Source organism: Dendrobates tinctorius, unplaced genomic scaffold (assembly GCF_039654945.1).
Source record: "Dendrobates tinctorius isolate UK_male_01 unplaced genomic scaffold, ASM3965494v1 ptg000126l, whole genome shotgun sequence".
NCBI classification, from domain to species: Eukaryota; Metazoa; Chordata; class Amphibia; order Anura; family Dendrobatidae; genus Dendrobates; species Dendrobates tinctorius.
The window spans coordinates 19278957-19291657 of record NW_027361794.1 but is presented as its reverse complement, the minus strand read 5'-3'; the positions used below and the strand labels follow the sequence as shown (position 1 = coordinate 19291657).

At 44.1% G+C, this 12701-nt stretch overlaps 1 protein-coding gene across 1 annotated transcript in view; it reads left to right on the top strand.

The window, feature by feature from the left end:
* The window catches only part of LOC141047065 (uncharacterized), a 570550-nt gene extending 561775 nt beyond the window's left edge, over positions 1 to 8775 (top strand). The window contains 2 exon segments of the mRNA XM_073541995.1: positions 6759 to 6766; positions 7517 to 8775. Of these exon segments, the coding sequence (XP_073398096.1) occupies positions 6759 to 6766; positions 7517 to 8611 (1103 nt within the window). The 3' untranslated portion in view covers positions 8612 to 8775.
* Positions 8776 to 12701: the final 3926 nt, after the last annotated feature.

Genomic DNA, 12701 nt, shown 5'->3' with positions numbered 1-12701 from the left:
GAAGGTAGTGGAGCTGGTCAGATTGACAGAGGGGTTCTCTTTCTGGGCTCCCTCTGATGGTTACTGGAGGTAATGGAGCTGATCTGATTAACAGAGGCTTGCCACCTGATAATGAGGATGACGATTGGAGATCTGGGGTTTCAGATTGGGATTTAAGACAGCAGACTCCCTCTATCCCTGCTGGTGATTTTCTTCCTGTGCCTCCTGAGGTCTGATGTATCCAGCTCTGTCCCTGCATGTTCATCTAAGTGGTTCATTTGCTATTTTGTTTGCATTTGATCTGGTTTTGTCTATCTCTGCTTTGTGCGGGTCAGCCAGCTCCGCCTGGGCTGTGCTGAATCATAGCCCATATGTTACTGCTTGTGCCAGTTTGTTTTCTCCCCTTTTAGATTGGTCTCTTTTTGCTCTGCTTTCAGAATATACCAGAATGCTGATATAGTAGGGGCGAAGTCGTGCGACTTCATTGTTTTTGTGCATCAGAAGTGTTGGACTTTATGCAGGGTTTTTTGCATGATTGCAGACAGTGTCTTTCCTTTCCTGTCCTGTCTAGTCAGTGTGGGCCCCATCATTTGCTCAGTCTATTTTCCTGCCTGCATTTGTGTTTTCATCTTGTCTCACTGACAATATATGTTTGTGGGCTATCTATTCCTTTGGGGTCTGCTCTGAGGCAGTTTAGATTTCCCCTTTCTTGCTTTAGGCTTAGTTAGCTCTCCGGCTGTGCCGAGGCGTCTAGGATCATTGTAGGTACGCACCACGGCTACTGCTAGTTGTGTGGATAGGATGAGGGGTCTGCAATCCACTTAGTTACCAACCTCTCTGGTCTTCTGTGGCTTAGCCGGTGCCTGCTCTCCTTCTCGGTATCCCATTCATAACAGAATCACCAGCCTAACTGTACACTCTAGGGTACTCTAAAGAAGGAAAGAATTTAAAAAAAAAAAAAAAGGTGTCAGAATTTTTTTTATATATTCTTTCCTCTTTTTTTCTGGGGCTGCAGGACGAGATTTTTTTTTCTTTCTCTAAATGGAGACTAAACAATTGTCTGATCGTGTTGAGCAGCTCGCTGCTGAAGTGCAGGGAATTTCTGCCTATCTTGCTCAATTATCTGCTGTTGAACCAAAAATCCCTACTCCTGATGTGTTTTCTGGGAATCGGTCTAAATTTTTGAATTTTAAGAATAATTGTAAACTATTTTTTGGTTTGAAACCTAACTCATCGGGGAGCTCTGTGCAGCAGGTTAAAATTGTCATCTCCCTGCTGCGCGGCGATCCCCAGGATTGGGCCTTTTCTTTGACACCCGGAGATCCTATTTTGGCTAATGTGGACGCGGTTTTTCAAGCCTTGGGGTTGTTGTATGATGAACCTAATGCTATTGATCAAGCTGAGAAAACCTTATTGGCATTGAACCAGGGTCAGGATTCTGCAGAGTTATATTGTCAAAAATTCCTAAAGTGGGCGGTCCGTACTAAATGGAATGACGATGCCCTAGCAGCTCTCTTTCGGAAGGGTTTGGCAGAAACCGTAAAAGATGTTATGGTGAGATTTCCTGTCACCTCTGGTCTAGACGACTCTATGTCATTGGCCATTCAAATTGATCAGCGTTTACGTGAACGTAAAACTACATGAGAGGTGTTGCTGCCTTTCGACTGAACGTCTGAACCCATGCAATCTGATAGGGTTTTGTCTAGGGCGCAACGTCAGGAGTTTAGAAGGCGTAATAAGCTGTTTTTTCTGTGGGGACGCCTCTCATACTATTTCTGTCTGCCCTAAATGAGAAAAGCGTTTTGCTCACACATTTGCGGTGGGCAGTGTACAGCCTAAGTTCCTTTTGGCAATTACCCTGATCTGCTCCTTGTCTACATTTTCCGCTAAGGCTTTTGTAGATTCAGGAGCAGCTTTGAATCTGATGGATTTTGACTTTGCTAAACATTGTGGTTTTCCCATGATACCCCTGCAGACTCCTATCCCTTTGAGGGGTATTGATGCTACTCCGTTGGCAGAGAATAAACCCCAGTTTTGGACCCAGGTGATAATGCGGGTCACCCCGGACCACCAAGAAAATTGTAAATTTTTGGTGTTGCACAATTTGCATGATACTTTTATTCTGGGTTTTCCTTGGTTGCAAACTCATAATCCTGTTTTGGATTGGAAATCTGTGTCTGTGGTGAGTTGGGGTTGTCAATGTATTCTTAGTGACACTCCTGTTTTCTCCACCTCTCCCCAGTCTCATGATATTCCTTACTATTTAGCTGATTTTTCTGATGTATTTGGTGAGAGTAAGTCTGTGTCTTTGCCTCCTCATAGGAGTTATGACTGTGCAATTGAGTTAATGCCCAGGTGTAAATTTCCCAAGGGTCGGCTTTTCAACTTATTGGTACCCGAACATGATGCTATGCGATCTTATATCAAGGAGTCATTGGAGAAGGGTCATATTAGACCATCCACTTCACCTTTAGGTGCTGGGTTTTTTTGTGGCCAAGAAAGATGGTTCATTAAGGCCATGTATTGACTATCGTTCCCTTAACAAAATCACTGTTAAATATCAGTACCGGTTACCCCTGATTTCTGATTTATTTTCCAGAGTTAAAAGTGCCTGTTGATTTACCAAGTTTGACCTCAGGGGGGCGTATAATCTTATTCGCAGCAAGCACGGGGATGAATGGAAAATGGCGTTTAATTCTCCGGAGGGACATTTTGAGTACCTGGTGATGCCTTTTGGGCTCACTAATGCCCCTTCTGTCTTCCAATCTTTTATGAATGATATTTTCCGGGACTTTGTGGATAAGTTTTTGACCATTTATCTGGATGATATTTTGATCTTTTCCAGTGATTGGGATTCTTATGTGGAACATGTCCGGACTGTGTTCCGGATTTTGAGGGAAATGTCTCTGTATGTTAAAGGATCGAAGTGCCTCTTTGGTGTACAGAGGATTTCATTTCTGGGATTCATTTTGTCCCCGTCTGCTATTGAAATGGACCCAGCCAAGATACAGGCCATTTATGATTGGGTTCAGCCCACTTCTTCGAAGGCTCTCCAGAAGTTTTTGGGTTTTGCTAATTTCTACCGTAAATTTATAAGTAATTTTTCTGGTATTGTTAAACCACTGACTGCTTTGACCAAAAAGGGCGCTGATGTGGTGAATTGGTCTCCAGAGGCAGTTTCGGCATTTCAGGAGCTTAAGCGGAGATTCACTTCTGCTCCGGTTCTACGGCAACCTGATGTCTCACTCCCATTTCAGGTGGAGGTAGATGCTTCTGAGATTGGTGTAGGAGCCGTTTTGTCCCAAAAAGATCCAATGACTTCTAAGATGAATCCCTGTGCCTTCTTTTTTTTGGAAAATTCTCCCCATTTGAACGTAACTATGACGTGGGGAATCGGGAATTGTTGGCCATGAAATGGGCATTTGAAGAGTGGAGACATTGGTTGGAGGGAGCTAGACATCAAGTTGTGGTCCTCACTGACCACAAGAATTTGATTTATCTTGAATCAGCCAAACGCTTAAATCCTAGACAGGCTAGATGGGCCTTGATTTTCACGCGTTTTAATTTTGTAGTCTATTTTCTTCCGGGCACTAAGAATGTTAAGGCGGACGCCCTTTCTAGGACTTTCTTTGCGGATTCTCTTGATGTGACCGAGCCTACTACCATTCTAAATGAGGGTGTAGTTCTTACCGCCATCTCACCTGATTTGAGACGTGCCCTGGAGGAATTTCAGGAGGACAAACCTGAACGTTGCCCTATGGGAAAATTGTATGTTCCTGACCAGTGGAGGAAAAGAGTAATGTCTGAAATTCATTGCTCCGTGTTGGCTGGTCATCCAGGTATTTTTGGTACCAGAGATTTGGTGAGTCGGTCTTTTTGGTGGCCTGCCTTATCTCGTGATGTCAGGAATTTTGTGCAGTCCTGTGGGACTTGTTCTCGGTCCAAGCCCTGTTCTCCTTCTAGTGGGTTGTTGATGCCCCTGCCGGTGCCCAGGAGGCCATGGACCCATATCTCAATGGATTTTATTTCCGATCTTCCTGTCTCTCAGAGAATGACTGTTATCTGGGTGATTTGTGATAGATTTTCTAAGATGGTCCATCTTGTACCACTCCCAAAGTTGCCATCTTCTTCTGAGTCGGTGCCCTTGTTTTTACAACAGGTGGTTCGGTTGCACGGGATTCCTGAGAACATTGTGTCGGACAGAGGAGTCCAGTTTGTTTCCAGGTTTGGGAGAGCTTTTTGTTCCAAACTGGGAATTCAGTTATCTTTCTCCTCTGCATTTCATCCTCAGACCAATGGGCAGACGGAGAGAACAAACCAGACTTTGGAGTCCTATTTGAGATGTTTCATATCTGCTGATCAGGATGACTGGGTCTCATTTTTCCCTTGGCCGAATTTGCGTTAAACAATAGAGCTAGTTCTGCCACTTTGATGTCGCCCTTTTTCTGTAACTTTGGGTTTCATCCTCGATTTTCTTCAGGGCAGGTGGAATCTTTGCCATGTCCAAGTGTGGACTCTGTGGTAGAGAGAATGCAGCATTTTTGGAACCAAGTGGTGGATAAGTTGTCCCACTCTCAGGAAAAAGCCCAATGGTTTTCCAACCGGCATAGGACCATTGGTCCCCGGTTTAAAGTGGGTGATATGGTTTGGTTGTCTTCAAAGAATATTCTTATGAAGGTTGCGTCTCCAAAATTCAAGCCAAGATTCATTGGACCTTATAAGATTTTGGAAATCCTTAATCCCGTTTCTTTCCGATTGGCTCTTCCAGTTACATTTAAGATCCATAACGTGTTTCATAAATCTTTGTTGAAGAGGTTTGAAGAACCAGTAGTTCCAATGGCGGTGCCTCCGGACCCTGTATTGGTTAAAGGCAATTTGGAGTATGAGGTAGAGAAAATATTGGATTCTCAATTGGCTAGACGGAGACTCCAGTACTTTGTCAAATGGAGGGGTTATGGCCAGGAGGATAATTCTTGGGTCTCTGCTTCTGACATTCATGCCGAAAGATTGGTTCGTGCTTTTCACCGGGCCCATCTTGATCGGCCTGGTTGCATGGATGAGGGTTAGGTGACCCCTCCTCAAGGGGATGTACTGTTGTGAATTCGCTTTCTGGCCTCCCTCTGGTTATTACTGAAGGTAGTGGAGCTGGTCAGATTGACAGAGGGGTTGCGAGTTCTCTTTCTGGGCTCCCTCTGGTGGTTACTGGAGGTAATGGAGCTGATCTGATTAACAGAGGATTGCCCCCTGATAATGAGGATGACGATTGGAGATCTGGAGTTTCAGATTGGGATTTAAGACAGCCGACTCCCTTTACCCCTGCTAGTGATTTTCTTCCTGTGCCTCCTGAGGTCTGATGAATCCAGTTCTGCACCTGCATGTTCAGCCAGGTGGTTCATTTGCTATTCTGTTTGCATTTGATCTGGTTTTGTCTATCTCTGCTTTGTGCGGGTCAGCCAGCACCGGCTGGGGCTGTGCTGAATCACAGCCCATATGTTACTGCTTGTGCCAGTTTGTTTTCTCCCCTTTTAGATTGGTCTCTTTTTGCTCTGCTTTCAGAATATACCAGAGTGCTGATATAGTGGGGGCGAAGTCGTGCGACTTCAGTGTTTTTGTGCATCAGAAGTGTTGGACTTTTTGAAGGGTTTTTTGCATGATTGCAGACAGTGTCTTTCCTTTCCTGTCCTTTCTAGTCAGTGTGGGCCCCATCATTTGCTCACTCTATTTTCCTGCCTGCGCTTGTGTTTTCATCATCTCACCGACAATATATGTTTGGGGGCTATCTATTCCTTTGGGGTCTGCTCTGGGGCAGTTTAGATTTCCCTTTTCTTGCTTTAGGCTTAGTTAGCTCTCCAGCTGTGCCGAGGCATCTAGGATCATCGTTGGTACGCTCCACGGCTACTGCTAGTTGTGTGGATAGGATCAGGGGTCTGCAATCCGCTTAGTTACCAACCTCTCTGGTTTTCTGTGGCTTAGCCATGGCCTGCTCTCCTCCTCGGTGACCCATTCTAACAAACGCCCCCTCATCCCAGCCTGCGGCATGCAACAACCCTCCACTCTTGCCTCCTCCAGCAGTGACCCTGGGACCCCACTTCACCGCAGCCACCACCCCCGGTAAGCAATAAGACGCATGGATTATAAAAAGCACCACCATTTTATTAAAAATAGTTTTTTTTCCTATTTTTTTCCTCAAAATTTGGGGTGCATATTATTATCCGGAGCGTCTTATAATCCAAGAAATATGGTACTTCAGTTGGACACCACACAATCCCATACTGCTAGACTGGATGGTACTACAGGTGCCAGGCAACCTAATCTTATTGGAAGGACAGAGCCTGTGCCATCCAGAGTTTCTGGTTGCTGTGTCTCCTACATCACCAGCGCTGCCTGCAGAATGAATAAGATGGAGCCTGGTGGCAGACACAGATGTTGCAGGAGTAGATCCCAGAAAGTTTGTGACACACCATTTACAGAAGTCCTAATATGACAAAATAGAAAACCAGAGCAGTAGAAAACCCAATAAAGTGGCTAAATTTTGGAAATTAGAACCCTCAAAGAATTAATCTATAGGAGTAGTGACTATTTTGACTTCACAGCCACTTTCTGAAAATTAGCACTGCATGGATGTTGGAGAGAGAAAATTGCACATTTGCCATCTTACTACCCATCACATAGTGCCCAGATTGTGCTCCAGGAGACACACACCGTAAATGAAGTGGTTTCTTCTCGCTATAGTAATGCCAAATACATGGATGATGAATGTGGTTTGGACGCACTACAAGGCTCAGAAGTGAGAGAAAGATGTGACTTTGGGAGAGCGGATATTGCTGGATTGGTTTATGGAAGCCATGTTGCTTTTCAAGAGCCTTTGAGCCACTAATAATGTGGAAACCTCTGTTTGTCCTCTGGCAGATGATGTACCTGAGTGGGCTTGTTTTTTGTGAGATGAGTATAAGTTTTTATTGTTATTATTTTCACCTACATTTGGGAGGCAGAATGAACAAACAGTCGAACACCACGCTCTACTGATTCATGCTATGAGGCTTTCTATCAGACTGAAATGTCGTTGTCTTGGTGATTAATTAAACTTTTTTATCATAACTTGCATATTTAAAGATATTAAGTAGAAATGTTAATAAATATAAATTTCAAGGATTTTATTCAAAAATAATAGTTGGTTTTATTCTTGGCAGATGACTGTACCAGGAGATCAGGGGGACAGCTGACATCTTCAATTTTTAAATCAGATGATCTTGAGATTACACAGGATACAATTGAAGTGAATGTCATTACTCCAGATATTCCGTCATCCCTTCACAGCAAAGATCGACCATCTGATCCTTTGAAACAGGTCCTGTCTTCTGATTCATTACCAACTACTAAGGAAAATCAAAGTCACAAAATAAGCATTAAAAAACAAACTGATAAAGCAAAGAAACCATTTTCACGTTCTGAATATCTAAATAGCTTTCCCCTCAAAAAGTCTTTACTTAAATATCAAAAAATTCACACAGCGGAGAATAGATTTTCTTGTTCCAAGTGTGGGAAATGTTTTAACAAGAAATCAAATCTTATCACACATCAGAGAACTCACACAGGGGAGAAGCCTTTTTCATGTTCAGAGTGTGGGAAATGTTTTATCCAGAAATCAAATCTTATCACACATCAGAGAACTCACACAGGGAAAAAGCCTTTTTCATGTTCAGAATGTGGGAAATGTTTTAACAGGAAAGAACATCTTGATAGGCACCAAAGAACTCACACAGGGGAGAAGCCTTTTTCATGTTCAGAATGTGGGAAATGTTTTATCGATAAATCAATTCTTATCACACATCATCAGAGAACTCACACAGAGGAGAAGCCTTTTTCCTGTTCAGAATGTGGGAAATGTTTTAACTTTAAATCAGACTATGTTAAGCACCATAGAATCCACACAGGGGAGAAGCCGTTTTCATGTTCAGAATGTGGAAAATGTTTTACAGATAAATCAAGTCTTCTCAGACATCAGAGGACTCACACAGGGAAGAACCCTTTTTCATGTTCAGAATGTGGGAAATGTTTTAACAAAAAATCAATTCTTATCACACACCAGAGAACTCACACAGGGGAGAAGCCTTTTTCCTGTTCAGAATGTGGGAGATGTTTTAACAGGAAAGAACATCTTGATAGGCACCAAAAAACTCACACCGGGGAGAAGCCTTTTTCATGTTCAGAATGTGGGAAATGTTTTAACCGTAAATCAAGTCTTATCACACATCAGAGAGCTCACACAGTGGAGAAGCCTTTTTCATGTTCAGAATGTGGGAGATGTTTCAACAGGAAAGAACATCTTGATAGGCACCAAAAAACTCACACAGGGAAGAAGCCTTTTTCATGTTCAGAATGTGGGAAATGTTTTAACAGGAAAGAACATCTTGATAGGCACCAAAAAACTCACACAGGGAAGAAGCCTTTTTCATGTTCAGAATGAGGGAAATGTTTTAACCGTAAATCAAGTCTTATCACACTTCAGAGAACTCACACAGGGAAGAAACCTTTTTCATTTTCAGAATGTGGAAAATGTTTTGAGAAGAAATCATCTCTTTTTAGCCATCAGAGCAGTCACACGGGGGAGAAGCTTTTTTCATGTTCTTAATGCAGGAAAAGTTTTACTTGAAAATGTAACTCTTAATAAACTTCAGATTAGTCACACAGGGGAGAAGTCTTTTTCATCTTCAGAATGTTGTTTTAACCGAAAAGTGTATCTTATATTTTCTCATGTTTGGTCTCTTTAAAATATAAACACTCATACTCTCCTTCCATGCCTGTGCTGATTAATTGGTGTCGCGATTCACGTTCCCGCATTTCTTAGCAAAGGGCACATCTTCCCACTCCGGTGCCATTACTGCCTCAGCTTGGAAAAAGAAGTGCTTATCTCACAGGCTTGAACTGTCTTGCATTATGAAAGTCTTGCAATTTCTCCTTTCTTAATGTCGGTCTCACAAGAAAACAGCTCCACAAATCTTCTTGTGTTCTCACCGAACCACACATACTGAGCAATGTTTGCTTCACAGGTGTCAGAAACGCCGCACTACACTCGCTCACAGAGCCAGTGCGCGTGTCCTGAGTACAGAAACAGTGCTAAAAGATACCTGTGGAGCAAGGCAGCAGAGGTGACAATGCATGCTTCAAACTATTAGTGTCAGGGTCCAGTCAGCGCCGGAAAGTAAAGAGGCACAGGACCTGCGGACACTGAAATTAGCAAGCTGGCACAGGACCTATGGTCAGGTGACTGCAAGATGGCGGGGCTTAGCGTTCTGCTTTCAGATATGACAGGACACCATACAACAACTCAGAGTCCTGCAAAACGGAGGTCACAACAGTACGGGCAAACGAGGCACAGGAGGGACAAACAGACGGGTAGTCAGACAAAGCCAAAGGTCATACACAAGAGGGCGATGTGGTACCAAGGGGTCGAGCAGAGAGGAGTCGGGTCACAAGCAGAGAGTCATACACGAGAGGTAACGCAGTACAAGAGGGACAGGCAGAACTCGTAACAGGGACAGAACCGGATCAAAACCAAACAAGCAAGATATCAGGCACAAGACACACGTACGCACAAGGTCAACTAACTCAGCCGAGGGCAGGAGTATAACTGACACCGGACCTAGGTCCAGTGAGCATTAAATAGCCGCCCTCTGCCAGAGAGAGGCGGAACAATTAACCCCCAGTCTGATCAGGACGGGCCAAAGCGAAACCCCTTCCTTGATCATGACAACAGGGGAATTTACCTCCCCCTCCCAAACCACAGGGGATTTTGATATGTGGAACACCATAATTGATTTGTATATCATATTGCGTCTATGCCTACTAAACAAGACATGGAGCAATATATACAAAGGCTGGAGACCACATACAAAACTGAAATATGTTCCCTCACTTAGAGCCTGTCACAGCTTACTGACAAGGTACAGAGATTACAGGATGATGTTGTGCAAGTTTTGGACCCTCAAAATGCTCATAAACTAACACTGGATCTTCACAGCCAGCAAATAAACAGTCTGTATAATATGGTTGATGACCAAGAAAATCACAATAATATCTGGATAAGAGGTATACCTGAAGGCATCAATACCCAAGTGATTATGCAGACACTGCTCACTTTATTCAATAATATCCTTGGTGATCATATTGATAAGGACTGCTGGAGATCGATAGGATGCACCATACACTAGACAATCATGGCTCAGATTCTGAGAGTCCAATAGACATTATTTGTTGCACATTTTTTTTAATGTAAATGAGCCCATTATGAGAAAACAAGAGAGTTGGGTCTTATTGATTTCAATGTAAAACGCATACAATTGTTCACAGATCCTTTCTGAATGAACACTCTCCACCCGTGCCTCTGGGAAATCCCTTTCCCCTTCAGGGAGCTTCTTTCAGTCCTTCAGTCCATACCAGCAGGCCCTCAGAGCAGGTGTCTGCTGTACAATTCTGTCTCTACCCACCTTTCCCTACGGGAAGGTTTCCTATGCACGTCTTTCCCCTTCTTCCCCTACGGGAAGACTGATCCTAACTTCCCTTCTATTCTCCCGCTCCAACCTTCCAGTTCCACCCACCTTCTAACACCCTTTCCTAGCCAGCAGGGATGGTGAAGCACATCATCTGCTGCTGTGGTGGATGCAGTGTTGTGTAAGAGCCAGGTCAGGTGTCTCCATCTTACCTGAAAGGTGGGATACTATACCTCTAGTTGAGGTGCAGTACCTCTGCGGCAACTGGACCCTCAGGGGTGCCACATGCCCCCCCATTAAACGCAGCACATCCACGGGCTGAAACAGAGTACATGATGTTACAGGGGAACATACAAACAATTTTTAAACACATGTGTTACCAGGTAAAACATAATTAAACTCAACTTCCCTTTATGGGAGACACTCTTTCAGTTCAACGTTACATGATAACATTACCTTACATTATCTATATCTTACTACAATCTTACATCTTATCTTCCTATCTTCTATATTCTAAAGTGCTACTGGCAGCAACCATTACCAACTGTGGAGTTCGCTTCCAAGTCAGGGCACACTATCCCTGCTGAAATACTATCATTATTCATTATGTCTTACATCTATTTATACAATACCAACACTTGTCCCTAAACTGTTTGGGTGACAACTGTTGCTAGTTGGTTCGCCACCTGCTCTGGACACCTTGTCCCAGAAACAATACTTCTCTCATTTACTATTAGACATTCACCATATTTTACAAAAAGCCAGTTCCCTACTTAATAATCTACTGATACCTATTAGTTCTGATACTCTACCAATGCTGTACTAGATTTTCACAATAATCCTATACACTATCAATATACCGTTTCCTATACATAGTATAGTTACAATCATAATAACACTTTTATTAGTTACAATGAAAAAGCTGTCATTATTTGAGGTAAGTGGCAGATTCTATCCCAGCCGGGGTATCTTTTAGTGTCCTTGTGCTGTATGGAGCACCCGCTCAAAACCTCCAACGTTGGTTTTGGGTGGGCGGCAAGATATAACTGGTTTCCTCTTTAGACCTCATCTTCGGCCACACCTAACAGGTTTTTCTTCAGGTCTGTAGTTGTTGGGCAATGATGAAGTCTCTGCATTTTAAAAGGCGTGTAAAACCAAGAAGGAGCACCTGAATAGGTGCTAAACTACTGTATATACAAAGAAAGTTTTGATCACTCACTGTTCATGATCCCATTGTCTCTACTTCTTTTTCTTCTTATGACTATAAAACATAATCAGGTGTAACATGTTGGCAAAGCCCCCCCCCCTGGGTCTAACTATTTACAACGGACTTGAACCTCTTTGGTTCCCTTGCTTCCAGGGAAGAACTTCAGGACTACTGCGTCTTGGATGGATCATGATTGCTGTAGCAGCCTGGGTATATACTGCTTGCGGAGCTTCATCTGGTAAAGTCTCCTGCTGTCCTATTGTTGGCAATGATGATGGAATGGCTGCTGGTTGAGGTACAATTGCAGCCTGAGGAACGATCTGCCTTACTGCAGCTGGTGTCACTGCTGCTGTATGTGGCACTGGTGGCATTGCCATGGCTGGGGTTACTGACGGAGCCGCAGTTGTTGTCGCCCCCTGTTGCTCCTGTGGGGCTATCAGCTTGGCAGGAATCCTGCGGACATGATGCCCGTACCATCCCTTGTCTCCAAGATGTCAGGTATAGGAGATGTACTCGCCAGGGAACAGATCGTGCTCCGGATGTCCCCGGATGAGATGAGCTTCGACATCCCGCCTGTTCACAAAAAGGTCGGGAGCTTTTCTGGAGTCCTGGATAAACCCAAATCCTCTGCCAAGGTCTAAGCAGGGGACTCTGCCCCAACCCATGGGATTACAGTTCTCCAAACACTCACCCCAGGCCTGGATCTTGACCCTTAGATCACACTCCGCCAAGGCCAGTTTCTGCATTTGTCACTTCCTCTCTTTCTGCTCAAATTTAAGTATCTGCCTATGGCAGAACTCTTCTGTGGTGATGGGGAACCCCATGACATCAGCTCCCTCTTCCTCCCACCTGGGGATCTTCAGCCTGCTGCATGCTGCAGGAGGTGACTGCGGTATGGGGACAGGTTCCAGAATCCCTCCCCTGGGCGCAACTTTCCGGTCCCAGGTGACATCCATGACAACCTGTCCGGACTTTGGGGTCGGTGGCAACCCGATGGGGCCTAGCAGGGCATCCCATGTCCCAGG